The 24,520-nt window shown below is 41.1% G+C and overlaps 1 protein-coding gene across 2 annotated transcripts in view; it reads right to left on the bottom strand.

The window, feature by feature from the left end:
• st3gal4 (ST3 beta-galactoside alpha-2,3-sialyltransferase 4) overlaps positions 1-24,520 on the bottom strand; it is a 47,403-nt gene that overhangs the window by 20,364 nt on the left and 2,519 nt on the right. For both annotated transcript variants that reach the window (XM_063205507.1, XM_063205508.1), the window contains exon 2: positions 4,087-4,155. In XM_063205507.1, coding sequence (XP_063061577.1) covers positions 4,087-4,108 — 22 coding nt within the window. In that variant the 5' untranslated portion in view covers positions 4,109-4,155. The remainder of the gene's footprint in view (positions 1-4,086; positions 4,156-24,520) is intronic.

Below are 24,520 nucleotides of genomic sequence, written 5' to 3'. Positions count from 1 at the left end.
TGCAGTGCTGCTTTAAAAAGCCTATTGTTATGGCTTGGACAATGTAAAATTACTTGGGGTTTTTTTCCTGGCAAGTAGGGCTGCACAAAATATTGAAAATGTATCAAAATCGCGATATCAAGAGTGGCGATATGCGTATCGCGAAAATGACTTAATTAACACTAACAAGTAATACATTACTTTGCAGTCCAATCTCTAGCTGAATGTCAACAAATGCGCAAGAAGTCCGCCATGACCAAAGACATGCCCCACACACAGACCGACAAATTAGTGAGAAGAAAAACACTCGGCTATATTTCTAAATATCGTTATCGAGGTATTGCATGCTGTTATTCTGATATTGTGCAGCCCTACTGGCAAGTACTTTTCTTACTTCCAATATCAGTGTGGCCCAGCACCATTATAAGATTTCTGAAGGCCAAGCCAAACCAGTGCGCTGCCCCATCACTGTGCAGTACCCAGAGCATTCTAAACACAGCTGCCTTGGGGCACCTGTTGGGCTGGCCCTATGCCCTGTCCGAAGGCAACATCACTGTGTGTACACCATATAAGTCTTCTATACACATCTATGGTGTACACTGTGTGATGTTGAGTGCTGTGTCACAATAGGAAGGGTGGGACTTTCACTTAAAGTCCTGTGGCCTGCAGTTATTTCCTCTCTGATAAGATATCCTGCTGTGGCTGCCACTGCTGCTGCAGAGTGCCCGTATGTTCAACTCAGCGTTTGCTGTTGTTTAGCATGACGTATGGAAAAGTGATTTACATACACAAGAGTCCTGCTCAGACTGTCAGCAGAGCAGAGCAAAGCGAAGCAGCACAAGGTGATTTCCTTTCCTTTCCTTTCAGGAGGACATCAGTTATTTCAAGTTAGGAGCTGCGGGACATTTTCCGAATTCTCAGATGACAAGCCATTACTAACAGGAAGCGACAAGCTATCGTCACAATATTTTTTCCTATCGAAGACCATTGTGCTGCTCAAAAAAAAAAAAAAAGACAAAAGCACCAAGCTTTTCCATTAAAAAACAAAAGATAAGAATAATAACGGGGGAGAGAAGTTGGGTTGGGTTGTACAGTACAGAACAGAAGAAAGTATGGCTCGAGCGCAGGCATGCTGTACATTTTCTCCCATGCTGGTTTCCCAGCATACCGTGAAGTCGGGCAGCTGAAGCCAAGCTAAACAGTGCCTGTGCTGTCGATACTTCTTTCTGGAGTCCCCATTAACAGACCCTGACGCTCGTGGCTTGGGACGAACAGCACTTCACACTTTTCTCCGCACATGTGCTGTATGTACATAATGCGTATAGGTGAATACACACTGTCACCCTGTTTATTGACCACACAAAGGTCAAAGGCAAAAAACACACAGATAAACACATATTTGAACTCAACAACACAAATACACATGCGCACGTAATGCACCAATCTACCTTCGTGAGGCGACTGCTATTGGAGCACACCAACAAGGTGGGGCGTGTCGCTCCATGAGGGGCCCAAATCCTGGACCAAACGTGTTTTGACCCCTTTTTCTGGGGTAGTTTTGTTGTTACTGGTAAAAGCAAAAGTGCAAAAACATTTCCTCACTGACAGGTTAAGGTTAGATATTGTTTTGGTTTGGGCACAGTTTAGCATTCATTAGCTGTTGTTGGGCTTAGGGTAAGAACTTGCTTTTTGTTTGTTTTGTAAGTGTATAGCGTAATCTGGTGTAGAATCTGTGAATATGATTATGAAAAATATTCATACCCAGCAGTATGATTTTATAGAGCTACACCACACATTCTAAGTTGAGTGGGACTGCACCCTGGTCCAAAAACTGTACAGTAACCTGAATTTCCACTTGCAACGAAAACATTTACCCACATTTGACAAAACAGCTTTCAAAATGTAGAATTCTCTTATCCATTGCCCATAAAAGGACATAGGGAAAATGTGACTTTCAGCACCTGGTTGAGGTCATTTATATTTAGAATTTCAGTTCAGTTTCAGACACTCCTGAAACTAAAATTCAAAATAATAAAGGACCTCAAATAGGTTCTCAAAATCACCTCTTTCCTTTGTAATAAAGTACAGCATACCCCCCAAAAATGCTGAGAACGTTGAACGGTATGAACATTAGGATTGGAACAGTTAAACAGTCATATCAATATGATGCACAGTAGCTGTTGGTGTTAGTTATTATGCTTACATGTCTCTATTACTGGTTATCATGATTTAAATGGCTCTGTTACACAGCTTTGTGTGAGATATGAAATGGGGAAAAACCCGGTACAATTATGAAAAGCAACTGAAGATATTACAATACAAAATCTTTATCTTTACAGGAGACCAGGTCAAGGTGGTAGGTGTTTGTTGTCAAGGTGATTGCCTTACCGTAAAGTGCAGGGGGAATCCCCTTCAAAAATAAAGGTTATCTACCTGTAACAAAGCTCACTTTTCAAGTCACACTGAATAGTAGGCCTAATGCAAACCAAATCATCATCTTCATACCACCTGTTCACCATCTCTGCTGCACAATGCTATCTGGCAGACTCTGAAATATCCAACAGCCTCCTCTTCCTCCTCCTCCTCCTCACCGAGTCCCCTTGGGGAAACCTCTGAATTAGCCAGCCCACAGAAACACAAACCCAACCACACATCTGTCCATCCCTGACAAAGTGGTTCCCCAGAAGTGGTTCCCAGTTCCCAGAAAAAAATGCTGCTGTACTGTACGCACTGCTTACAGACGTCAAGCTTATCTAAAAAAGGCTATATCTCTATTATAATGGGGAGAAAAAAAACACAAAGCATTTACCAAATTCAAGTTTTAATGAAGGGACTTGGTGGGATACTGTACATCTATATCATTTCCTAATGTTAAAAAAAATAATAAAACCCTTTTTGATTACAAAACCTTATTCAGCAACAGACACTGCATACAAACTTCTTAACAACCTGGGCTGTGTTTCCCAAAAACTCTTAAGTAGTACTTAAGTATGAGGGGCCACCTAGGCAATACATCAGAAATAGGTCTCGTATCATCACAAAAAGTTTATACATACTCTATTTTACCTCACACATGTACTTAGCACAAGCATTTTAATTGCGTGTACAAGGGAAAATATTGCATGTACGCCTATTAAATTATTGTATGCATAAAAGTTTTGTGATGTGATATATTGCCTAGGTGGCCCCTCATACTTAAGTACTACTTAGGCTTAAGTACTACTTAAGAGTTTTTGGGAAACGCAGCCCTGGCCAGTTCTATTGATTGTGACCTGTACCTCACTTTTTGTACTTTTTAACTTCCCAACTTTATGTCCAAGGTGGGAAACTCAGGTTAATAAAATCGACTGTGGGGGCTGCCGGTCAAGTTCAAGTTCAAGTTCAAGTTTAATGTTCCTGAAGCGAGGTTACCATGCCAATTTTAAGATCAGTTTTGTAATGCTTCAAAGTACTTCCATTAAGACTCACTACTATTAAAAAAAGTGCAGACTGATGAAAAGCATCTGGGCTCAGACTGAAGTTGACCAGTTTGTGTACAACTGAGCAGACAGCAAAATAAAGTAGCCTCACGTTGAGCTGAGACTTGACCCACGGGAAGGACCTCCACTTGAGCTAAACATAAAGGAGTAGGAGGAGAGACGAGCAAAACAAAGAATTGAGGAAGGAAGTGCGAAGTGAGGAAGAGCTTCAATGTGTGTGCATATACAGTATGTACTGTATGTGTTATGTCTGTACTTTGAGGACCCTGTCCAAAACGAGATACACATCTCAAGAGGCCGTCCACTAAATAAGAATTTGAAATTGAGCATAAATGCAAGATAAACTGCAGTTACCAGGGCAGCTTACCAAGAAACTAGCTAGCGCAAATTTCATAGGGCTTTAAACTGTTACAGTCAGAGGAATAACCGACAGACACAGGGACACAACACGCAACACAACCGACAGACACAATTGTAAAGAAACTTGCATCTGTGCATGTGTGTGTGTGTGTGTGTGTGTGTGTAAGGCTGTGTGTGTGTGTGTGTGTGTGTGTGTGTGTGTGTGTGTGCGCGCGTGCAAGGGTGTGTGTGTGTGTGTGTGTGTGTGTCCTGTTTAATGCAGACTTACTTTTCGCCACCTTTTGGTACATCTTCACATGTTCCTCCACCTTGGCATCTCTGAACTGCACATGTTAACCTGTACGGGAGACATGGGCACCAGAGGGAAAAAGGTTAAGACCGCATCAGCGAAACAGATGGCCCCCTGAGTCTGTGGTTGCACCACTCAGTTATGCTCTCGCTTCATATTTCAATGTCTGCTCTGCACTCATACCTCTCTCTGCTTCTTGCACATCCCAGAAAATGCCACAGATTCAGTAAAGCATTCAAGGTCTTCACAGTCTACCAGAAGAAATAAAACTGTTTCCTTTTTCTCTTTTTTTCCCGCCCATCTCATTTCCACCCCCTTCCAGCTGGTCCCATTCCAGATGCATGTCGATCAGAGTAATAATGGAACCCATTTGATGATGGCATCCATTACAATAGCCAAGCCGGGGTAAATCTGACTTATGGATGTCAATGACAAGGGGTGGATATATCTGTGGCCCAAGAGCATTTTCAATCCCCCCCGCTGTGACATGTAGGTCAGCTAACCTGTGCCTGCAAACTGTGCTCACTCACAAGGGCTCTGGATTCAGATGGAGGATTAGCCCGGATTATAGGGCCACCGATGTCACTAGAGCTCAGACTTGTTCCGGGACAACAATGGCTCACAGCACATAAAAGCTCCCACTCAGAACTGTTTCACCCTTTTTTTTGTTTTACAGTGTCAACAACAAAGAAAGTAAGTCTTTGACTTTTCAATTCTTTGTTTATTTTTGTGAGCTGTTGCAAGTTTCTTTGTGCTTATCGTTACTTTGATTATATTAATGATTCTTATGATGAATACATTGATGGAAAAAGACCTTGAAACTCATTAAAGGTCCCCTGAATAAATAATGACGATGAATATTAAGATGATGAGCATGTTAAGAATATAGAGTTGAACATCTCGACGAGGATGAAGATGACAATGCTTGCCCTGAAGCTGCACTGTTCAACATGCCGAAGTCTGATCTGCTATGTAGAAATGTGTATCTGAGTTTCGTTAATCCTAAAAAAAAAGCTTGACACTTTAGTCTCATATTCAAACATAGTCAAATCTACCAAGCTGGTACAAGCTGCATCAGCTGGCATCATAACGTTGAACTGCAAACAAAAATGTTCAATAAAAATGTTTTTCATGTCAATCATAGACATGAAGGAGTCTACACAAAGGGACTTGTGTAGACTCCACAGGGAAAAACTATGGTAGTGTACGTAGACTTCAATAAAATGCAAAATGATTGCTTCTACACAAATATCACCCTGCCTACCTACGCCCCAATGCAAATGTAGCAGATATCAACTTGATCACTTATAAATACTCTTGTTTGCTGATTAACCGAAACAGTATTCGATCTGTGAAAATCATGGAGTCAAACCGTCTGCTACCTGAAATGAAATACAAGCGGTTAGGCAGACTAGGCTGGCACAGAATGACGCGACCAGACATCTTATTATCATCATCTGCAGGAACTGAACCTCTTCTGAGGCGTTCAGCCTCCACAAAACACCAAGACACCAGCACACGTTTGGGCCCTGGCTTAAGCTGATTTAGCTTCACTTGGGGACCCATTTCTCCATGCTTTTGTACTTTGTTCATGACATGAAAAACTGAATGTCAAAATGATGGTGTAAAGAAATATATAATTCACAACCATCACACACTAAAGCACACAAAATTACATTCTGTGGCGAGGAACAGGACAAACGACTGGAGTTCCAATAGACAGAAGTCGGCATTCATCATTCATAAATTTAGTTAAGCCAGCCAGTTTCACAGCAAATAACCTTGATTTCTTGGGATTTCATATGAAACTGTACGAAAAAGCCCTTTCAATAATGGTAGTCACAGGGCTCTGATGTGGCTAACCACCACCAACCTTGACTAATGTCGTCTGCAGGAAACACTGTACTTGAAATCCAATCATTTCATTTAATCCATGACACTTCAGATTCACCCACGTTTGGCACAATCATTCTGTCACATGGATTAATGAAGGATTTCCAAGTACACAGACTTTTCCTCTACCAGAACCTAACATGCAAATAAAATAGCCGGACATGAGTCAAAAAGCTTTATTGGCCACTGTATAGTACTTAGTGCGTACGTCCAGTCAGGATGATTGAATGAGCGTAAAGGATTCCCCCACCCCCTCACAACCTACAGTCACCACCTTGTCCAGGTCACTTAACCCTTTTTTTAGGGCATTTCTGCCCCCACTTGTGACAGGACAGTGGAGCAGAGACAGGGAAAGAGTGGTGGGAGAGAGACGGGGAAGGATCTACGAATGACCCGAGCTAGAATAGAACCCCGGTCGCCGGCACAGCAACCCAGTGCCCTACCGCCAGGCCACGGCCCCCTTAACCCATTTTGACTGGGAGATGCACAAGTGTCATTTTACTACGCCAGCTAATGCATTTAGTGCATTTTTACCATTAACGCCGGAAGTGAAGTTCAAGCGTTTCCAACAATGCTGGCATTTTAAAATGATTTGGCAAATTTTATATTGTCTGAGTGCCTGAAATACACAATGGGGTGGTAAAAAGGGGTGTGTGTATTATGGGCGGAATTCTCCCGTCTACACTTAAGTCGGTTTTACGCACGCATCTTTTACGCGCTATGATCCTGCGTGTATTCTCCCCTCTGAAATATTACCACACCCCTCGCGCTTAACTCCAAAAAACAGAGCGTAGCCCAACATGGGCCTGATATATGCTAAATGGGGGGATGAGTCTTCCCCGACTTCATCGGAGCATGGATTTTCAGATCAACCATGTGAAAACCTCGGCAGTCCATAAAGATCCAAAACTGAACATGAACTTTGAATTTAGAACCATGTGCCAAAAGTCCTCGTGCAAAAGCATCTCAAAATCTAACCTCAGCTCATTTTCACAAACACAAGGCGAGTAGTGGAGGTGAGATAATGAGATGGAAACGCAATGTATACCTTTAGCGGGAACTCAGCTGAGCGTTTTGGTGCACAACAGGTTGATTGCAATAATAAACATGATGAAACGTTTTGTTAAAAATGGAGTTTGGTGTGTTGCCTAGACAAGTCCAGAAATTAAAAACTGACTTAAAAGGCTGATCATTGCCACTTAATTCCCACAGTAACAGCCACATTGTATTTGCTGACTTTTAAAAGCGCTTCTCCGCTTCTCTGTACAGTAGCGTGACATAATTATCATTGGAAATATGTGGATCTCAGTTGTCTGTCAGCATATGCCAAAGACATGCTCTGATATGTAGGCTTACCTTTTTACGTTTAGCTATAATGAGATTCAGGAAATATTTTGTGTCTTACAAAAACAGATAGGACAACTTGTAGCCTACCTCAGTAGGTCGTGTTTTTTTATGTCGGGCATCAGTTCAGAAAGTTTAATAGACTTCATGCTATGCACAAGTTCCAATAAATCGCAAAAGTTGAGGAGTTGCAATAAAAACCCTTTACTTAACGTGGCTACAACATAGTAAAAAATGGTGAAGGTTCTTTTTGAATAGGCATACTTTGGGTGGTTGTTTGGACGACTGAAACATCAGTCTTTAATCTGACGTGCCTTTTCAATTTGCGCATGGTGCAACGAGCTGATTTTGGTTTTGGTTACCGTCCGTGGGCACAACATGATGATCCTCAAACTGATTAATTAATTAATTGATTTTGTTGTAAGTTCACCGATATGAGAACATGCTCTGGGCAGCTGGTCATATTTTGTCACAGTTTATATGTGGAACAGTGAATGAATTTCGATTTGGACCCACGCTGACTGTAAGGAACATCAGCAAAGCATTGGCCTACCGTGTAACATGCTCAAAATGCGAGGCAAGCGATCCTCAAATGCAATACTACATTTTACCTCATAGCGGCGCTTGACCTTCCTACAGCCCTTTAATGTGCGTGGGAAAATCGCGTAAGTGGACGAGAGAATACACTTAGGATTGATTTAAATGAGAAACACCCTGATTTTGCCCTGGCCCCACCCCAAGTGCGCAACTGGTGATATCGCGCGTAAGCCCCGCTTAATCACTGACTTGAGTCAGTGCGGAGGTGCTGTTGCACGCTTTTTTTTTTACTTACGCGGGTGGGAGAATACAGCCTTAAGTCACTAACAAAATCTTTCCTGGTTGGTTTAAATACATAGCCTAAAGAAAAACCATCCGAGCCTTTTTGACAGCGCAGTTGTTATCTGAGAATTTGTTTTAAAGCGACGGTAACAACCATGGCTGATATAAGTGATGGTCGGTAGCGATATTAAGGGCATTGATTTAGATTTGATTGCCAATGAGGATGAAGTGGAGATGGAGATACCTGATGATAGATAGAGGTCAGTGGATGCGAGCGATCCTGCCATCTATGCCGGTTGAGAGTTTATCGGCTTCCCTGATAAATCCATTGATAACTTATAGTGTCAACTTTCTGCCTTGTGCGAAGATACCATACAAAAGGAAGCCAGGTGTCAAATCTGCTCTGTATGAGGAAGTGTGGGCAGGTGACACAAGGGCAGGTGTAGCGTTTCCCTAAAATCCTACGATGCCCTTTTCTGTTAAGCCCCCATAGTGGATTTCTTATTGTAATATGGATGTTGCATGCAGTTGTGTGTGAGCAGTTGTGTGTCAACAGTGCATTTCTCTTTTTCACCCAACATCCTCATCACCAGATGCCCCAAAGAATTAGTGATCTGACCCCATCCTCAATAGATTGTACACACCTGTTCGGCCTGTCAGTCAACCAGACACTGGATACTGAATCAGGGTATATACAGCAATGTTGAAGTCAAATTTACTACCATTTAATACCCTTTTTCACTACCTTTAGATTTTTTTTACAACCATCACAACATTCCAATTCCAGTATTAACAATACATTTTTTGTAATTTCTACCTTGTAAACATTACATTACACTTTTGTGTTTTGCAAAAAGACGTCCGAAGGGGAGCAGTGCGATTCCAGAGTGCTGTTCAAATGTCTGCTTTCTATGGCACGACTCTGCTATGAACTAGGTCATGTAGCTACTGTTGGGCGAATCACTGGTGTATGGAAAAACTGTGATAGACAGTGAATAAAGAAAGATTTTTTTTATCAAAATGGTGCAACTCAAAAAAATAATACCCAGTTTTTCAAAAAATAATACTTTTTGAGCAAATTTACTACTTTTAAGGCCATTAAATTTTGACTTTTTAATTTATCACCTTTTAATACTTTTTAAAACCCTGCATACACCCTGTGAATAGTACACATCAGTGGACTGGTGTCCTGAAAACGAGCCCGACAGAAGTGACTGAAGGGGGGAAAAAATTCAAGTCACAGGCAGAGGCTTTGAAAACCAAGTTGATGGCTTGATGGCCATTTAATTAAAAACTATTAAGTGATGGCCAGTCTATTAAAGCTTTTGGGCCTAAAAAAAAGTTTGATTTATTTTTGCCTTTTTTATGGAGAAATGAAAATGTTCAAATATCATATCATCTATAGGCAAGGCAAGGCAAAGCAAGGCAAGTTTATTTATATAGCGCATTTTATACACAGGTGCAACTCAATGTGCTTCACAAAGTTAACAAATGTAAATGAAAGGAAAACAGGGAAATGAATTAGAGTCAAAAAAACATTTAAAACATTAAGATAAAACATAAGGTAAAAATAATAATAAAATAAAACATAAAAAAACATAAAACCTTGAAAAACATACGCAGTCTTCAGATTTTAACTGTTCGACGACAGAGGAGTCTGGCCTCCTTTTTTCCGTTTACCTGATAGGGTCTAGAATTGTCAGGGTTTTGTCTTCTCTTATTTTACCGTCTTTTCATTCAATAATTTAAGAAAGCATCTGAGAACAGCTTTGTCTTGAGTCTAGATTTAAAACTATCAATAGTGGGTGCATTTTTTACGTCATCTGGAAGCTGGTTCCAAAGCTTTGAAGCATAGAAGCTAAAGGCTGCCTCTCCACACTTTGTTTTGACTTTTGGAATCACCAGCAAATTCTTCTCCGTTGACCTTAGTGACCTGGTCGGTGCATACAGCTGAAACATATCCAGTAGATATGTGGGTCCCATTCCATTTAATGATTTAAATACAAGTAGCATTGCCTTAAAATCAATTCTGTAGCTTACTGGGAGCCAATGCAGCGATCTTAAAATTGGAGTAATGTGGTCAAACTTCCTTGTCTTTGTAAGAACCCTTGCAGCTGCATTTTGTACCAGTTGAAGCTGTTTAATGGTCTTATTTGGGAGGCCAGTAAACAGACTGTTACAGTAATCGACTTTACTAGAAATGAAGGCATGTATTAGCTTCTCCAGATCATGTTTAGACATCAGGCCCCTAAATTTAGAGACGTTTTTTATGTGATAAAATGCAGACTTTGTAATAGCTTTCATGTGACTGTTGAAATTTAGGTCACTGTCAATGAGGACCCCAAGATTTTTAACTGTTTCCCTTGGTTTCAGTCCCTTCGTTTCAAGGATAGTAGCAATCTTTTGTCTCTCCTCTCTTTTCCCAAATATAATTACTTCAGTTTTCTATCTATCAATCAAGATATGGAACAAATACAGTATATCGAGATATTTTTTTCCCCCATATCGTCCAGTCCTAGAGCCCAGTATAAACGCAGATGGTCCGCAGGTAAGCACATTGGTTTCTATCTATCAATCAAGATATGGAACAAATACAGTATATCGAGATATTTTTTTCCCCCATATCGTCCAGTCCTAGAGCCCAGTATAAACGCAGATGGTCCGCAGGTAAGCACATTGGTTTCGAATGCAACTGGTGGGGGAATAGGCACCAGCACTGCTCTGGCCGGCCTGAAAACAGTAAAACAGACGATTTATGAGGAGAAGACAGTTCATAAGGCGTTTATCAGAATCAGTACGACATTAAGTTCTAAGGAGTTAAGGAGAATAGCGGAGGTTCAGAATGAATGGAGTTCAGTGGGAAAGTCACACCCATTTGGGAGATTGGACTTGATCCCATTGTTGCATTGGAGATGTATAGTAGGCTTTATGTTGGTTACTATTGAAATTCTTTAGCACACACGCCAAAACAATGCAACTCACACCTTATGTAAAGAACTTCACTATAAAGCGTCAGCTAAGTAAAATGTAATGTAATATAGTCAGTCAATGTTATGAGTGAGCATTTCAGACACAACAGTACATGGCACGCTTATCACACGGGGCACAGGCGTACTGCAGGCATCCTGCTTCAAGAAGGGCACAATGCAGTCAGCTAAGTATGGAATAGCGGCCGACGAGGTGTCCTGATATCAAGGGAAATAATGGAAAAGCCGGAGCGTTCTAACAGCCCGACGGCGCAGCTTCGCCAAGTCCATTTTCCCTTGATATCGGGACACCTAGAAGGTTGCTATTCCACTTATCACCCAGTTACCAGCATTTAAGTATTAATGTACTAATATGTTGATCTAAGGCTTTGTGAGAAAGTAGATTAGGCCTAACCACTACGCTTGGTATGTCGCTATGGGCATCACTTCCTAATCTAGTGAGACGCACCTCTATCGGAGGCATGTAAGGACGCGCGCAGAACGTCGTGGCAACTTGACAACCAAATGCGATAGAACTAATGACTGGGTTTTTGACAGGGATGTACCGATACCACTTTTTTGAAAACCGATACAAGTACGAGTACATTAATGTGTGTACTTGCCGATACCGAGTACCGATACCTTTTACCACCAAAATACAAGGAAAATAAATGCATGGCCTTGTTTTTTTCCACCTGTGATATTTTTATTGTCCATTTCCATGTAGATTTAAATGTTAGTAAATGTATGAGGTGGCACTTCTTTCCATGCTGCTTTCAAGTCCACATAACGTGACAAGATTTTGCATTGTTTTGTGTAATGGCAGTATCGTTCCTGGTATCGGCAAGTGCTTGACGAGTACGAGTACGAGTATAATGAGCATTATCGGGTGGCATACCGATACTGGTGCATCCCTAGTTTTCGACTTGACAACCAGATGCGATAAAATTAACGACGGGGTCTTGGCTTGACAACCAAATGCGATAGAATTAACGACGGGGTCTTGGCCATAGCAACCTGCAGTTTAGAATTAGTAACGACACTTTGACAGAAAGTTAGAAAAGAAGCTACTTAGACGCCCGCATGCCCGCATGACATCATAGGTGTCCTGCTCTTGGGGAATAAAGGATCTGCTCAGCCAATCAGAGGACGTTCTGTCTGCTCACCTGGTGATAATGGTTTTTATTGCATGGCTTTATTATTCCTGGTAGCTGAAAAAGGGCCTTTGTAGTTGCTTTATTTTCTTTTCGTTTACAACATACCCTGAAGGAATAAAATAAAACCACATACATTTATTGCCTCATCAAAGTAGTTGGAGGTTACAATATAGCTCCTAGGTATGCTATCAAACACTCAACTGACCTTCAATGGGCCAATATTCAATTTGCCAATATTCAAAGGTCAACTATGTGCATGCAGTGGCCACTGACAAAGAATACACCGTATTTTTTGTACTATATGTCGCTCCGGAGTTTAAGTCGCAACGGCCCAAAAATGCATTTTGAAGATGAAAAAAACATATATACGTCGCACCGGACTAATCGTCGCACATTTTTGAAAGGTTATTCTATCCATGGAATCTATGTTGTGATAGCTGGCGCATGGTAAGCTGCTGCTCAAAGACGGCATTGTTTTATAAACCAGCATCTGAAGCAGTGACAACGCATTCAGAGGTGGTGGTAATCAGGGCTTGAAAACGAAATTATTTTTCAAACGTTCCGTTCCGAACGGTTCAGGCAAGTTTCAGTTTAACGTTTTCGTTCCTGCAATCGTTCCCCCACAAAAATATCGTTCCTGAACCGGTTCGGAACGAAAAATAACGTTCGTTCTTAACGTTCCTGCAGTGTTTAACGGCCATATTAAGTCTATTTTCGTGGGCTTTATCTTAGAATAGACGTACTCATTATTTCCCCTTGATTTACACAGCTATTCTCAAAAATAATAACACACCCAAAAACACTCAGATGGGCTATCCATCCTGGCAGATTTAACCGGATGCCTATAATTCTTATCAAAAGTAGCCTATGCCAGCCCAGTAGCGGTGGGTGGATGTTGATTAGAATAGCCAGAGAGAGTTTTAAAAAATAGCCAGAAGCATAAGAGGTGTCGATAGGCATGGATTTCAGTTCTTGCCTAGCTCTGATGAGGTTTGCAGCAAGTGAAACGTGTAAGTAAAAGGGACACAGTTTTCTCCACAAAAAATCCCAAACTGTTTTGAGATGTGCACGATGCAAGGGGTCACTAGTTCTAGAGAAGGGGTTGCATAGTCTGAAACCTCGGATATGCTCTCAGATATCGGCTACCAACCATTCCAGTGCAAGACAAGTCCATCACCACCAAACCGGAGACCTTTTGTAGCCTAACAGACAAGCGTCACAAAATAGTAAGAGTTTCCACGTAGTCCATCCCATCAGCCAAGCCCTCTGCACGACAGAAGAGAATAATAACTTAAACAACAAATGCGCTGTCTTTCTCTATCCCTGCTTGTTGTCACACGCGACCTACTGTTATTCGTGATGACATTGAGCGGGCCAGCTAACGTCAGCTAGCGTCTGTCCATCTGCCACGAATGACTTTATCCCGCATTGACCACAACAACAGATAAATAAGGCGTCCTTGATTACAGCACATAAAACACCAGCTCTCACCTCTCTTCTCTATAACCAAGAGTGGGATACACTGCGCACAACAAAAGCACTTCAGTAACTTACGACAACATAATTTGCCATAACCGCATTGAACATTGAGGCACTCGGCGGTGCCATTACAAGTAGTAAGCTAAACATGACTTACCCACCAGTTGCCTCTCGAGAGCACTCTGCGAATTAGGTTCATCAAATCGCCTATCCAATTCCTTTGCAAATCATAGACTGTATGGTCCAAATACTCTGTCCCTGTAGGAATCCCAACGCCGATCTCAAGACATGTTCACTTTTGCTCTCCATGGTGTCAAAAACTCTGTAGGCGTACTGTCCGTGAATGAGACTGAAGAACAGCGCGGGTAAAGTGTCATTTCTCTTACAAAAACTTATTTGATATTGGTGGTCAACAACTTTAGGGCGGGTTTATTAGAGCCAACTTCCAATCACTACGAGAAAGCCAGGAGAACAGAGACAGTTTAGTTCTAGTTTCCTATCAAAATCTCTGAGGAGAAGCACATCCTAAAATTTACCCAGGAAGTTTCTCCATACAATGCACAGTCGCACTCTGATTGGCCAATGCTCCTCAATATTTTATCAATCGGCGGCAAGAGCTCAGGTGAAGCAAAATGCTGTTGCTGTGTGCATACACGTCAGTAGCCGAACTAAAAGACTGCTCGTCGCCATGGTTACTCCTCAAACAAAATCGTGCACTTGTATGAAATATAGAGAACGAAAAAAAAACCGTTATTAACCGGTTTGTGGATTTCAGAATAACGTTTTTGTTCCGGAACACTTGAAGACCATTTCGTTTTCGTTTCCGTTTCCGTTTCCGTTCCTTGTAAAATTCCATAAAATTTCGTTCGTTTTCGGTTTTCGTTTTCGTTCCTTGAACCGGTTCGGAGCCCTGGTGGTAATGCACCAACTAAGATGGTTTGCCAACCGCCATAAAACCACAAAAAGAAAAAGAAGAAGAAACAGTGATAACGCGCCATGCCCTGTAGTCAGAACAACATTCAATTTTTGGCATTGTTTTGCGTTTGGACCGTGGGAGGGTTCGAGGCAACTTTGTTCCGTCTCCAGAGCACGCCTTTCTTTACCCCCTTTTCTGAGACTTCAGCCCATGACGGTATTAAAGGTGAGGGGGATTTCATCCATGTTGTGTAGCCTATGGTGGTGTCATGTTGTGCTCGTTTGTCAGAAACTCGCGGAAATGACCGATTTTCACCTGGAAGTCGGCTAACTGTCTTTAATAACACAGACGCTCGTTCTCGGATAGAGAGGCATTGCATAACGCGATAAATCCACGAGGTCCCTGACTTCCGCAAAAAGTCCTATTCATTTCTTTGGCAATGTCATGGAGCCCGTAACAAGACCGTTGACTCGCAGCGCGTGCGTTGTTCGAGAACACATTTGTCCTGTATTCAGCTCTTCTTCTAGACGTGGGCCTTTAATCTTCTAGCTTTTTTTTCACAACATGCACATTTTCCTCCGCTTTTCTGCAGTCCCCAAACAGTTTTCCATTGCATCCAAACTTTCGTTCAGCTGCCCTATTGCCATTTTAGGCTGCATATTTAATTACTTTCAGCTTGAACTCAGCAGTAGGCTATGTTAACTTCTTTTGGGTGGTATATTTCTATTCAGTCATCATTGTAAATGCTATTTTTTGTTCTGGTAAGTTGTAAAAAAAATTCTATAAGTGGTATTAGGCAACACAACAGGCCTAGTTGGGCACATAGTGCTCTCCGGTGGAGAAAAAAAAACATATATATGTCGCACCAGAGTATATGTCGCATGTCCAGCCAAACCATGAAAAAAAGTGTGACTTGTAGTCCGAAAAATACGGTATTCACCATCACCACCATCAAATCACACTCAGTTTTATGCTTATTTCATTGTCTGTTTTTAAAAAGGCTGTTTAACATAATAGTTGGGAGACTTTAAGCCTACTTACTTCGTTGATTATGTCTAGCTGCAGAGGCCATTAAGGGGTATGGCAGAAAAGCAATTAAACTGTTGCATTGCTATAAGAGGTCTACCATATTTTTGGCAGGTAGCCATATATTTAGCAGGATAATAATCCACCGCTGTGTCCAGTTCTGCAACACTGGGTTAGCCTATTGCAAACCTCTGGAGACAAAATAGCACTGGAATTAACGAAATATGAGGGCACAAAAAAGATTATCAAACTAGACTATAAGCTTACTAAATGACCTTTTTATTCAGGGTTTCCCACTGGTCAAGAGTCAACTTTAATTGTTGGCTGATAACTTATGAAGTAGGATTTGGGGCTAGTCTTAGCCTAATAAAATTAAATCATGCCTCTGCCACCATCTTAAAAAAATAAATAAATAACAGGAAACAACCATTTGTAAAACACTTGTGCCGAGTGAATGCACAGCAGTGTGACTCAAGTCGTAGGCTGCGTTGCTTAATATAAGGTCACAGGAAGTTGTCAATAGGAAAAAGACTAAGTAGACATCTTAATGCAATACAAGTAGATCATAAGGTAAGCGTACCCATTAAGCCCACCAAAATCTAAATTTCTTAATTTTTCAATCATCTTCACATAATTTTTTTGTGAAATATTTTGTTAAATAGTAAGATTTACCTCTCTTCTCAATGTTTGTCACTGAGTTGATGGATATTTCAAAGTACAATATGAAGATTTTTTACAAGAAAAGTGAAAAGTCTGAATGGGCTTAAATGGTACCATTGAGCTTATTTGGAACACAAGTGGGCTTAAATGGTACCATTGGTACCATTTAAGCCCACTTGTGTTCCAAATAAGCTCATATAGTTATTTCTCTATCAAAATACCTGGTGAGGTGTGTGAATTGAGTTTAAACAGTGGAGCCTACATGGCATAAATGGTTTCAGACCAAAAATGTAAGATTTGCTCAAAAAAATAGTGCATAAAACCTAATTAAATATTACGGCATCTTTTACTTCATATACTTCATAAAATTCTTCATCCATCTTATTGATTATTGTTAGTTCATTACATTACGCCTTTTAAACCAAGAATTTGGGATTGTACAGCACTTTTTATGTCCCTCAAAGGCATTTTTCATAGGCATGCATGCAAACTTGCATGCATTTCAATGGGGTGTACCATTTAAGCCCATCTTGTACCCATTAAGCCCGCCTATACAAAAAGCTATTTTATGGAAATAATCAACTCCACAAAACATTTCATGATGCATTTCTTTAAAGACCAATGCCAAACAAACTGGAATATGCTTAGAATTCATACCTAACCACCTTAAGTCTTACGTGTAGAGTAAGATAAAGAAGGTGTGTGGTTGTATCAAGAAAATATCGGCGTGTGCTCGCTCATAAAACACATCTTTCCATTTGAAGGGAAATGCTATAATTTAGTAAAACACTGCATGTATATATATAAAAATCATTACATTTACCTCTTAGTTCACTAAATATGAAAGTATTTTCAAAACATTTGACTTAAACTAGCTGATATTCTATGATTTCTGACATGTCCCAAAACAGCAAAGTTTTGAGGCAACTTCTTGTCAGTAGTCCTGAGACTGGATTCACTTGGACGGGAATAACTTACTAGTTACTAAACCCTTTAATTGGATAGGGTGATGAACAACAAAATTCACCTTTTCCCTTTCTTTAAATTGACCTCAAAGTTGAAAGTGGGCTTAAAGGGTACATGGGCTTAATGGGTACGCTTACCTTACTGCTGTGGTCAGCTTGGCCTCAGTAGAGTTTGTAAGTGGGTGACATCATTTTGTATTGCGGATTAGCATTTTAACAGCATTCAGTTTGTAAGGAAAATTTGAACACGTTATTCTGCACAATACGTTGGACAAATATAACACAGACTAGGGCTGTGCAATCAAATTTATATTGTGATATCAATATTGCTGGCAAACAACAAGCATATCCAATTTCATAATATCAAGTTGAAACAATATTTTTGTCATTTGTCTACAGTATAGCGCCAAAAGGTAGGTACGCTAGCCCTCCACTTGAGCCATTGCAAACACAGAGCAGACTTGCTACCCAACACTCATGCCGAACACCACTGTGTGTTTCTTAGTATGGCCCTTCACTCACACCGCTGAAGGGAGGGAAAATTGTGAATAGTTTAGCACAATTATTTGTCTTAGTCTAAAAAAATCATGATAACAACATTGACTGAAATAATCATGATATTGATTTTTCTCATAATAGAGCAGCCCTAACACAGACGTTAACAACCGACATTCCCCTCAATCCTTCCACATCAAAAAAAGTTGCAGCACAACATAGAACAAATTTCACAATATAAATGTTCATGAAATTTTCATGATAAAGACCACAGATAGCCACTCGTACCCTTTTCCTTTCTTTGCTCACTTTACTGTCAAGCGCCAGTAGGCTACTGCCTGTTCTAAATGCGACGCAACATAGCCTACACTCAGAGCATTAGTCTGCGCCAGCCAGGCAACCAGTCCATAGATAGGCTCAGATTTTGCAAAATGCTTAGTTGACAGCAATAAGCTTATCTAACCAGCAGTCGTCTCGCCAAATCGCCGTTCATTTTATGCATCCAAAGTTTTCCGTTGGACTGTAGAAACCGAACGTGACCAAAAGCAGATTGACACATTGCATTTGAAACCCATGCGCTGCCAGCACCACGTTGACATTAGAAGTCCGATTGGTATTCATTTCGCACCAAGGGTAAAACTCTTACTGATTTTATATGAACAAGGCAATCTCTTGCCCTAACCATTATTCTGTGTTGTTGCATCGTTGAGGCATATCGTCAAATAGGCACCGCTTGTCAAAAGGCGCCGCTCTCTCGCGCACACATGACCATTGATTGGCTGATGACAGCATCCAAAACTTAGCCTACAGGTTGTTCGTCAAATCACCCTTCCTTTAATTTAGTTTCAAGTGGTGTTGTCGGGTGACCAGAGAGAACAACCAAAGCTTTCCTGATGAGACTGTAAAACCGAACACAAATAAAAGCAGAGCAACGAGCCGCGATGGACTGTTGCGATTTCCCCCTTGCACTGTCGGTCGCATCGCATTGGCATTGACAGTTGATAGACGTGCGGTGCAACAGTCATCACGAAACAAGCATCTGCAAATTTGATATCCATATCCATGGACAAATCAATCTCTTAACCTATCCATTATTGAGTTTAGTGGCATTGTTGTGAAGCATAATGACCGCATTCAGGTTAAGTTAAAAAAGGGGTTTTTTTTTCTAGCGCGCGGAAATAAGACAACCCCCCCTTTTAGAGTACTATTTTTATAACAAAAACCACGTCTTTCATTCAGACCAATACGGTACGTTTTGAAATTATATTACTAAACAATGGCAAATTCAGAGTTAATGCAATTATGGCATTCTTTAAGTTAGGTCACAGGAGTGTTGTCAGTGGTGAAAAACAACAGGCATTAGGCAGGGCTTGTAGAAATACATTCCCAAGGTCTCAGACTTGGATATGGCGTGTGGCGATTACCATGGGCATGGTCAGTGCTAAGTGACATTTGATACAAAACGTTGATGTGGACTTCCTCTATACAACGTGCACAAGTGCAAAGCCAGTTTTGATCAGCGCAATTTAAGTGAACCATGCTAAAGGGGCAGCTGATCTTCAAGGGTGGAATGGCTTCAGCCTCATTGGAAGCGCTGATGATGGAATGGTCCCAGGGTGTGGTTGCTGTGAAATAGCATAAGCCCCAGGAACAAAAAGCACATCCTCCTACTAATTTGCCTAATCAAAAGGAGACAATGAGGTCTATCTCCAATCATCAAAACACATTCGTGCAAAGCCATACAATTTGCCTGTTCCAAATGCAACCAAATCAAGGTGCAACAGGTGTATTGGTCCCTGTCTATTGTGTAAGGCTTGGGGGCCTTATGTCCATGTGCTGTGATGACCTGTGTCCCTGTCCTTATGTTGTTTTTATTATTTGGTATTGGTTAGGGATGGGGTATCAGTATCGGGTTCAAAATATCAACATAATTCAGAGAAATGTTACCCTTGCCTATTAGTTTTCAGGATGGGGTTGTTACTTTTTTTACTTGTTACATTTTACTTATTAATTGGTTTCCTGTTCTTCTGACTTCCTTTTCTGACCAAATAGTCAACTTGGGCCTACCTCAAATTGAAACCCATGCATGTATCGTGCATCCCTATTTGGTATCTGTTCTGTGTTTAAAACAGCTGCTACAATCTACAAATAAATCCATTTAACTTTTCACTTTCATTTTCACTATTTTGGTACATAACAACCAAAAAACATGCGTTGAGCGTATGAAGATGATACTGCAATCTACTGGCATAAAGGCTCATGAGATCCTGGTGTTTAACACTACTTTCCTACAACCATCTCTTACAGACCGCGAATTGTATAAAGAAAACCAGAAGTTGTTAGCTTTATTTTATTACAGGTCCATTTTGCCATTTTTAACAAGGTCAAGACATCATTCTAAATGAGAAATTTTGGCAAAATATGCCAACTGAATTTAAATTTCAATTGAATACTTTCCCCCCTTCACAACTTTAAGCTTCACCATGTGTGTGTGTGTGTGTGTGTGTGTGTGTGTGTGTGTGTGTGTGTGTGTGTGTGTGTGTGTGTGTGTGTGTGTGTGTGTGTGGTGTGTGTGTGTGTGTGTGTGTGTGTGTGTGTGTGTGTGTGTGTGTGTGTGTGTGTGTGTGTGTGTGTGTGTGTGTGTGTGTGTGTGTGTGTGTGTGTGTGTGTGTGTGTGTGGCTACATGGTTCAATTCAATCATGTCATGGGTGAGCGGTTAGGGCATCAGACTTGCATCCCAGAGGTTGCCGGTTCGACTCCCGACCCGCCAGGTTGGTGGGGGGAGTAATCAACCAGTGCTCTCCCCCATCCTCCTCCATGACTGAGGTACCCTGAGCATGGTACCGTCCCACCGCACTGCTCCCCATGGGGCGCCACTGAGGGCTGCCCCCTTGCACGGGTGAGGCATAAATGCAATTTCATTGTGTGCAGTGTTCACTTGTGTGCTGTGGAGTGCTGTGTCACAATGACAATGGGAGTTGGAGTTTCCCAATGGGCTTTCACTTTCACTTTCACAACTTTAGCATATTATACAGATTAACTGTGAAAACCTGAGTAACTTGGAAGGCATTTCTACAAGACTATTCTCAAAAGATACAGGTTGAAAAGGTTGTAAGCTTGTGCTTTTCCAGACAGATATGATGTACGTATCTGCCCCCAAGGGAAGAGCAAGTTATTGTATTGAGCAGGAAAAAAAAATCAATTTAAAAAGCAGCTTGTGTTTCCAAAATGAATTAGGCCTACATGTGTATTGAGTCATCGAGTCAATACTGTGCTCAACATTTCAGTATTGTACAAGTGAGCATAGACCCAGGTCTTGCAAACTACATGCTCTGCTCCAAGTTCCGCTGTGCTAAACTACACTTCTTTGGGAAAAAAAATATGTACAGACAACCCCCCCCCCCAACCCCCCAACAGAAAAAAAAAACCATGTATGGGACAGAATCGTATGGTTGCCTTGAAGCAACGCCCTTTTCCTGTTTGAAATAGTGTGCGCCTTTCTGTGACGTGGCAAGCGAGAAGAGCTTCATTCAAGGTGCTACACTGGCAGAGAGCAGACCCTCATGCTGGCCTGCCCCTGCTGCTCCTGTCTGGGAGAAGGAAACTGGGCTGTCCTTAGGGCTGCTCGATTATGAGAAAAATCAATATCACGATTACTTCAGTCATTATTGACATCACAATACTTTTAGCCGATATTTCTTTTAAAGACAAATTAATTGTGCTTAACTAATCAAAATCTTCCCTCCCTTCAGCAGTTGGAGTGGAGGGCCATAGAGAAACACACAGTGGTGTTCTGCATGAGTGTTGGGTAGCAAGTCTGCTTTGTGCTCGCAATGGCTCAAGTGGACGGGAATGCATTGCGCTTAGCTGCCCAAGTTGTCTTCCTTGTAGTGAAGGGGAGTAGAGTTGCCCAGCCGAGACTCGAACCCAGACCTTCTGGGGTAGTAAACTGACGGCAAGACATGGGTCTGGATGCTCTCTGGTGAACCCTCAGCTGAGGGAGGTTTGAACTGTTCTAGTCCATTTGTGAGCTTTAGACTGGTCTATATTTGTATGGCTTTCTATATATTTTGTTTTGGTTTATTTTTGTCTGTGGCTCACTTTCACCTGTGGTGTGTAAAAATAAAAGGCAAAACCACATCTTCTGCCTCCTGCCTTATCTGTGTGCCTGACTCCTAAGACCCTCGACCCTCTACCTAGTAACACTCCTCCACATCCACACCCCTCCACCCTTCAGGAGACACTGAGCTGAATATGCCCTCAGTCTCAAATGACCGGGAGCAATCTGACAGTGATGATGAACCGGGTCATGTGTATATCATTGACTTACGATAGGCAATGGCATGACACCAGTCACTGTCAGATTTCACTCAAATAGAAATAGTCATCTATTAAAGATGTGGCGTACAATGGCTCACAGCTATTGTACACCAATCAAGGTGCCATATTTCATGTTTTGCTTCCATTTTTCCTTGCAATGTATGTTATGGACTACTTTTGCTTTCAATCAGAGGGGGAGAAGTTTTGTATGAAATGAGTTGACAAGATGGCGGATTGGTATCAGAGAACCATAACTGTGGTAGTCTGTAGGATGGTGAACATTTATAATGATCATCTTATTTATCTAGAAGGCTGTCTATGCGAGTATGGGGACGGGATGTGGCTTGAAGACTGTCAATTTCAATCATTTAAAAAAGTTCAAAATATCCCTCAACATTTCCTCAGGAGCACTAACAAGCTCTAACTTGACGTGTTTGGACAGGTTTAAGCGAGAATTTGGTTAAATATTAACAATCAAATTGATATTACAGCCGGTTTATACAGGTGGTGCCATCTGTATGGATGTTTGACAGCAAAACGCACACCCAAAAACAATGTCATAGTCTGCCTTAAAATACTAAATTCCATAATTAGAATTTAAGATTTCCAGTCATATCAGTGATTGTTATGAGGATAGAAATTCTGTTCTTGACAAGACAATGTATTTGCATATTTGATTCAAAGGCAAGCCTGTGTAGCATTTTCCCTGTGAGGTACAACCGCATGCACAGAGTCTCAGGCCAGAACCTTGCTGCAACTTGTTATCAATTTGGAGATACCTTATTTGCACGCATATCTCATCTAAACAGACACACGCACACAAGCACAGCCAACAGTAATGGGAACCCAGGGCAAGCCATCTACAGTTGTGGGCTGTGAGAAGAGACAGAACCATTGCCATGTTAAGTCCAGTGTGTGTGTGTGTCTGTGTGTGTGTGTGTGTGTGTGTGTGTGTGTGTGTGTGTGCGCGTGCGGGTGTGTTCGTGACGGAGAGACAGAGAGAGTGTGTGTGAGTTAGAGAGATAGAGTGTGTGAGTCTATGTGAGTGCAAGACAGAGTGTGTGTTTGTGTGTGTGTAAGAGAGAGAAAGTCCAATGGACAGGACAAAAAATTGTGATGGTTTTCATACCAAATCTAGACAGGAGTGCAAAAGTCACAACACAACAGGGTGAAGAGGAGCCAAATTTTACAATTCCACATTCTAGCAAAGCAGATAAAGATGTTGGGAGAGGAAGTACAATAATTTAGGTTTCTATTAATAATTAGCTTAAATCATCATTGCATGCGTCAATACCAAAGATTTTCAAGAGAGCTTGCTCAGGCAACTATGGTCGATTCATGCAAACACAGACCCAACTCCAACAGGTCTGACTCATGCACATCCTAGCCACATGCACTACTCTGTCCTGGTTCAGTTCACCACAACCTTTGTCCATGGCATTGCTTATCTAAAACAAATTTGTCAACATGAGCTTTGAACAATAAGCAAAAAATCTGACACACTAGAGCTCCAATCTGTAAAAAAAAAATGTTATAAAATGAATCACACAAACATTGAATCACTACGTTTTAAGTAAAGACTAGCCTGTCAGTTTATAACAATTATTCCTTGAGTAAATATATGCCAATAAACAAGCTGAAAACAAAAACCTGACAAAGCTTACTTAATAATCAGTTCCACCATGAGGCCCCATATTGCCAGCATGGAAATTCCTTGGCAGAACTTTCACTCTTTTACAGGCTACATCATAAAGGTAAATTACCATAGCTCCACATAATGGCTGCGTGTTTAACAAATAGCTCATTGTTGAACACATTGAGTGATAGAACATTTGAGCGTATAGATATTGCGGAACCTCCAAAGGGAAAGGAGGTTGGGGACTCCTGTTCCAATAGCCATAAAGCAATCCAGCCAACCGTTACACGTTCTCAGGTGCACATTGCCAGAGTTGCAATTTGAGCTTTTAAAGTCACATAATAACAGTCACAAACTCCATAGTCCAGTCAATCTAGAATTTGGCACGGGACAAATTGCAATAGTAATCATTCAAATTTTTTTTGTAATCCCTAGGTATATGTAAATAAATGACATTAAAAATCTCTCCCATTCTTTTTTCCTTGGGGAGACAATATAGGAGATAAGTTACTAGGTGAACTGGAGATACAATATTTTCTGAAATATGATTAAATATGCAAATGAGCTCACACCTACTAAGTAGTACTTAAATATGTGGCAAAATACAACAGGCTAAACATAAAACAAATAGCAGAAGTAATGATTCACACTTTTTGTTGATAATTACTAGCAGATTTCCCATGCATTTTGCCATTTAGAGGGTAATATCTGCTACTTTTGACCTTCAAAAAAGTAT

The sequence above is a fragment of the Engraulis encrasicolus genome, chromosome 8, assembly GCF_034702125.1.
Source record: "Engraulis encrasicolus isolate BLACKSEA-1 chromosome 8, IST_EnEncr_1.0, whole genome shotgun sequence".
NCBI lineage: Eukaryota > Metazoa > Chordata > Actinopteri > Clupeiformes > Engraulidae > Engraulis > Engraulis encrasicolus.
This window is presented reverse-complemented; position numbering and strand designations above follow the sequence as displayed.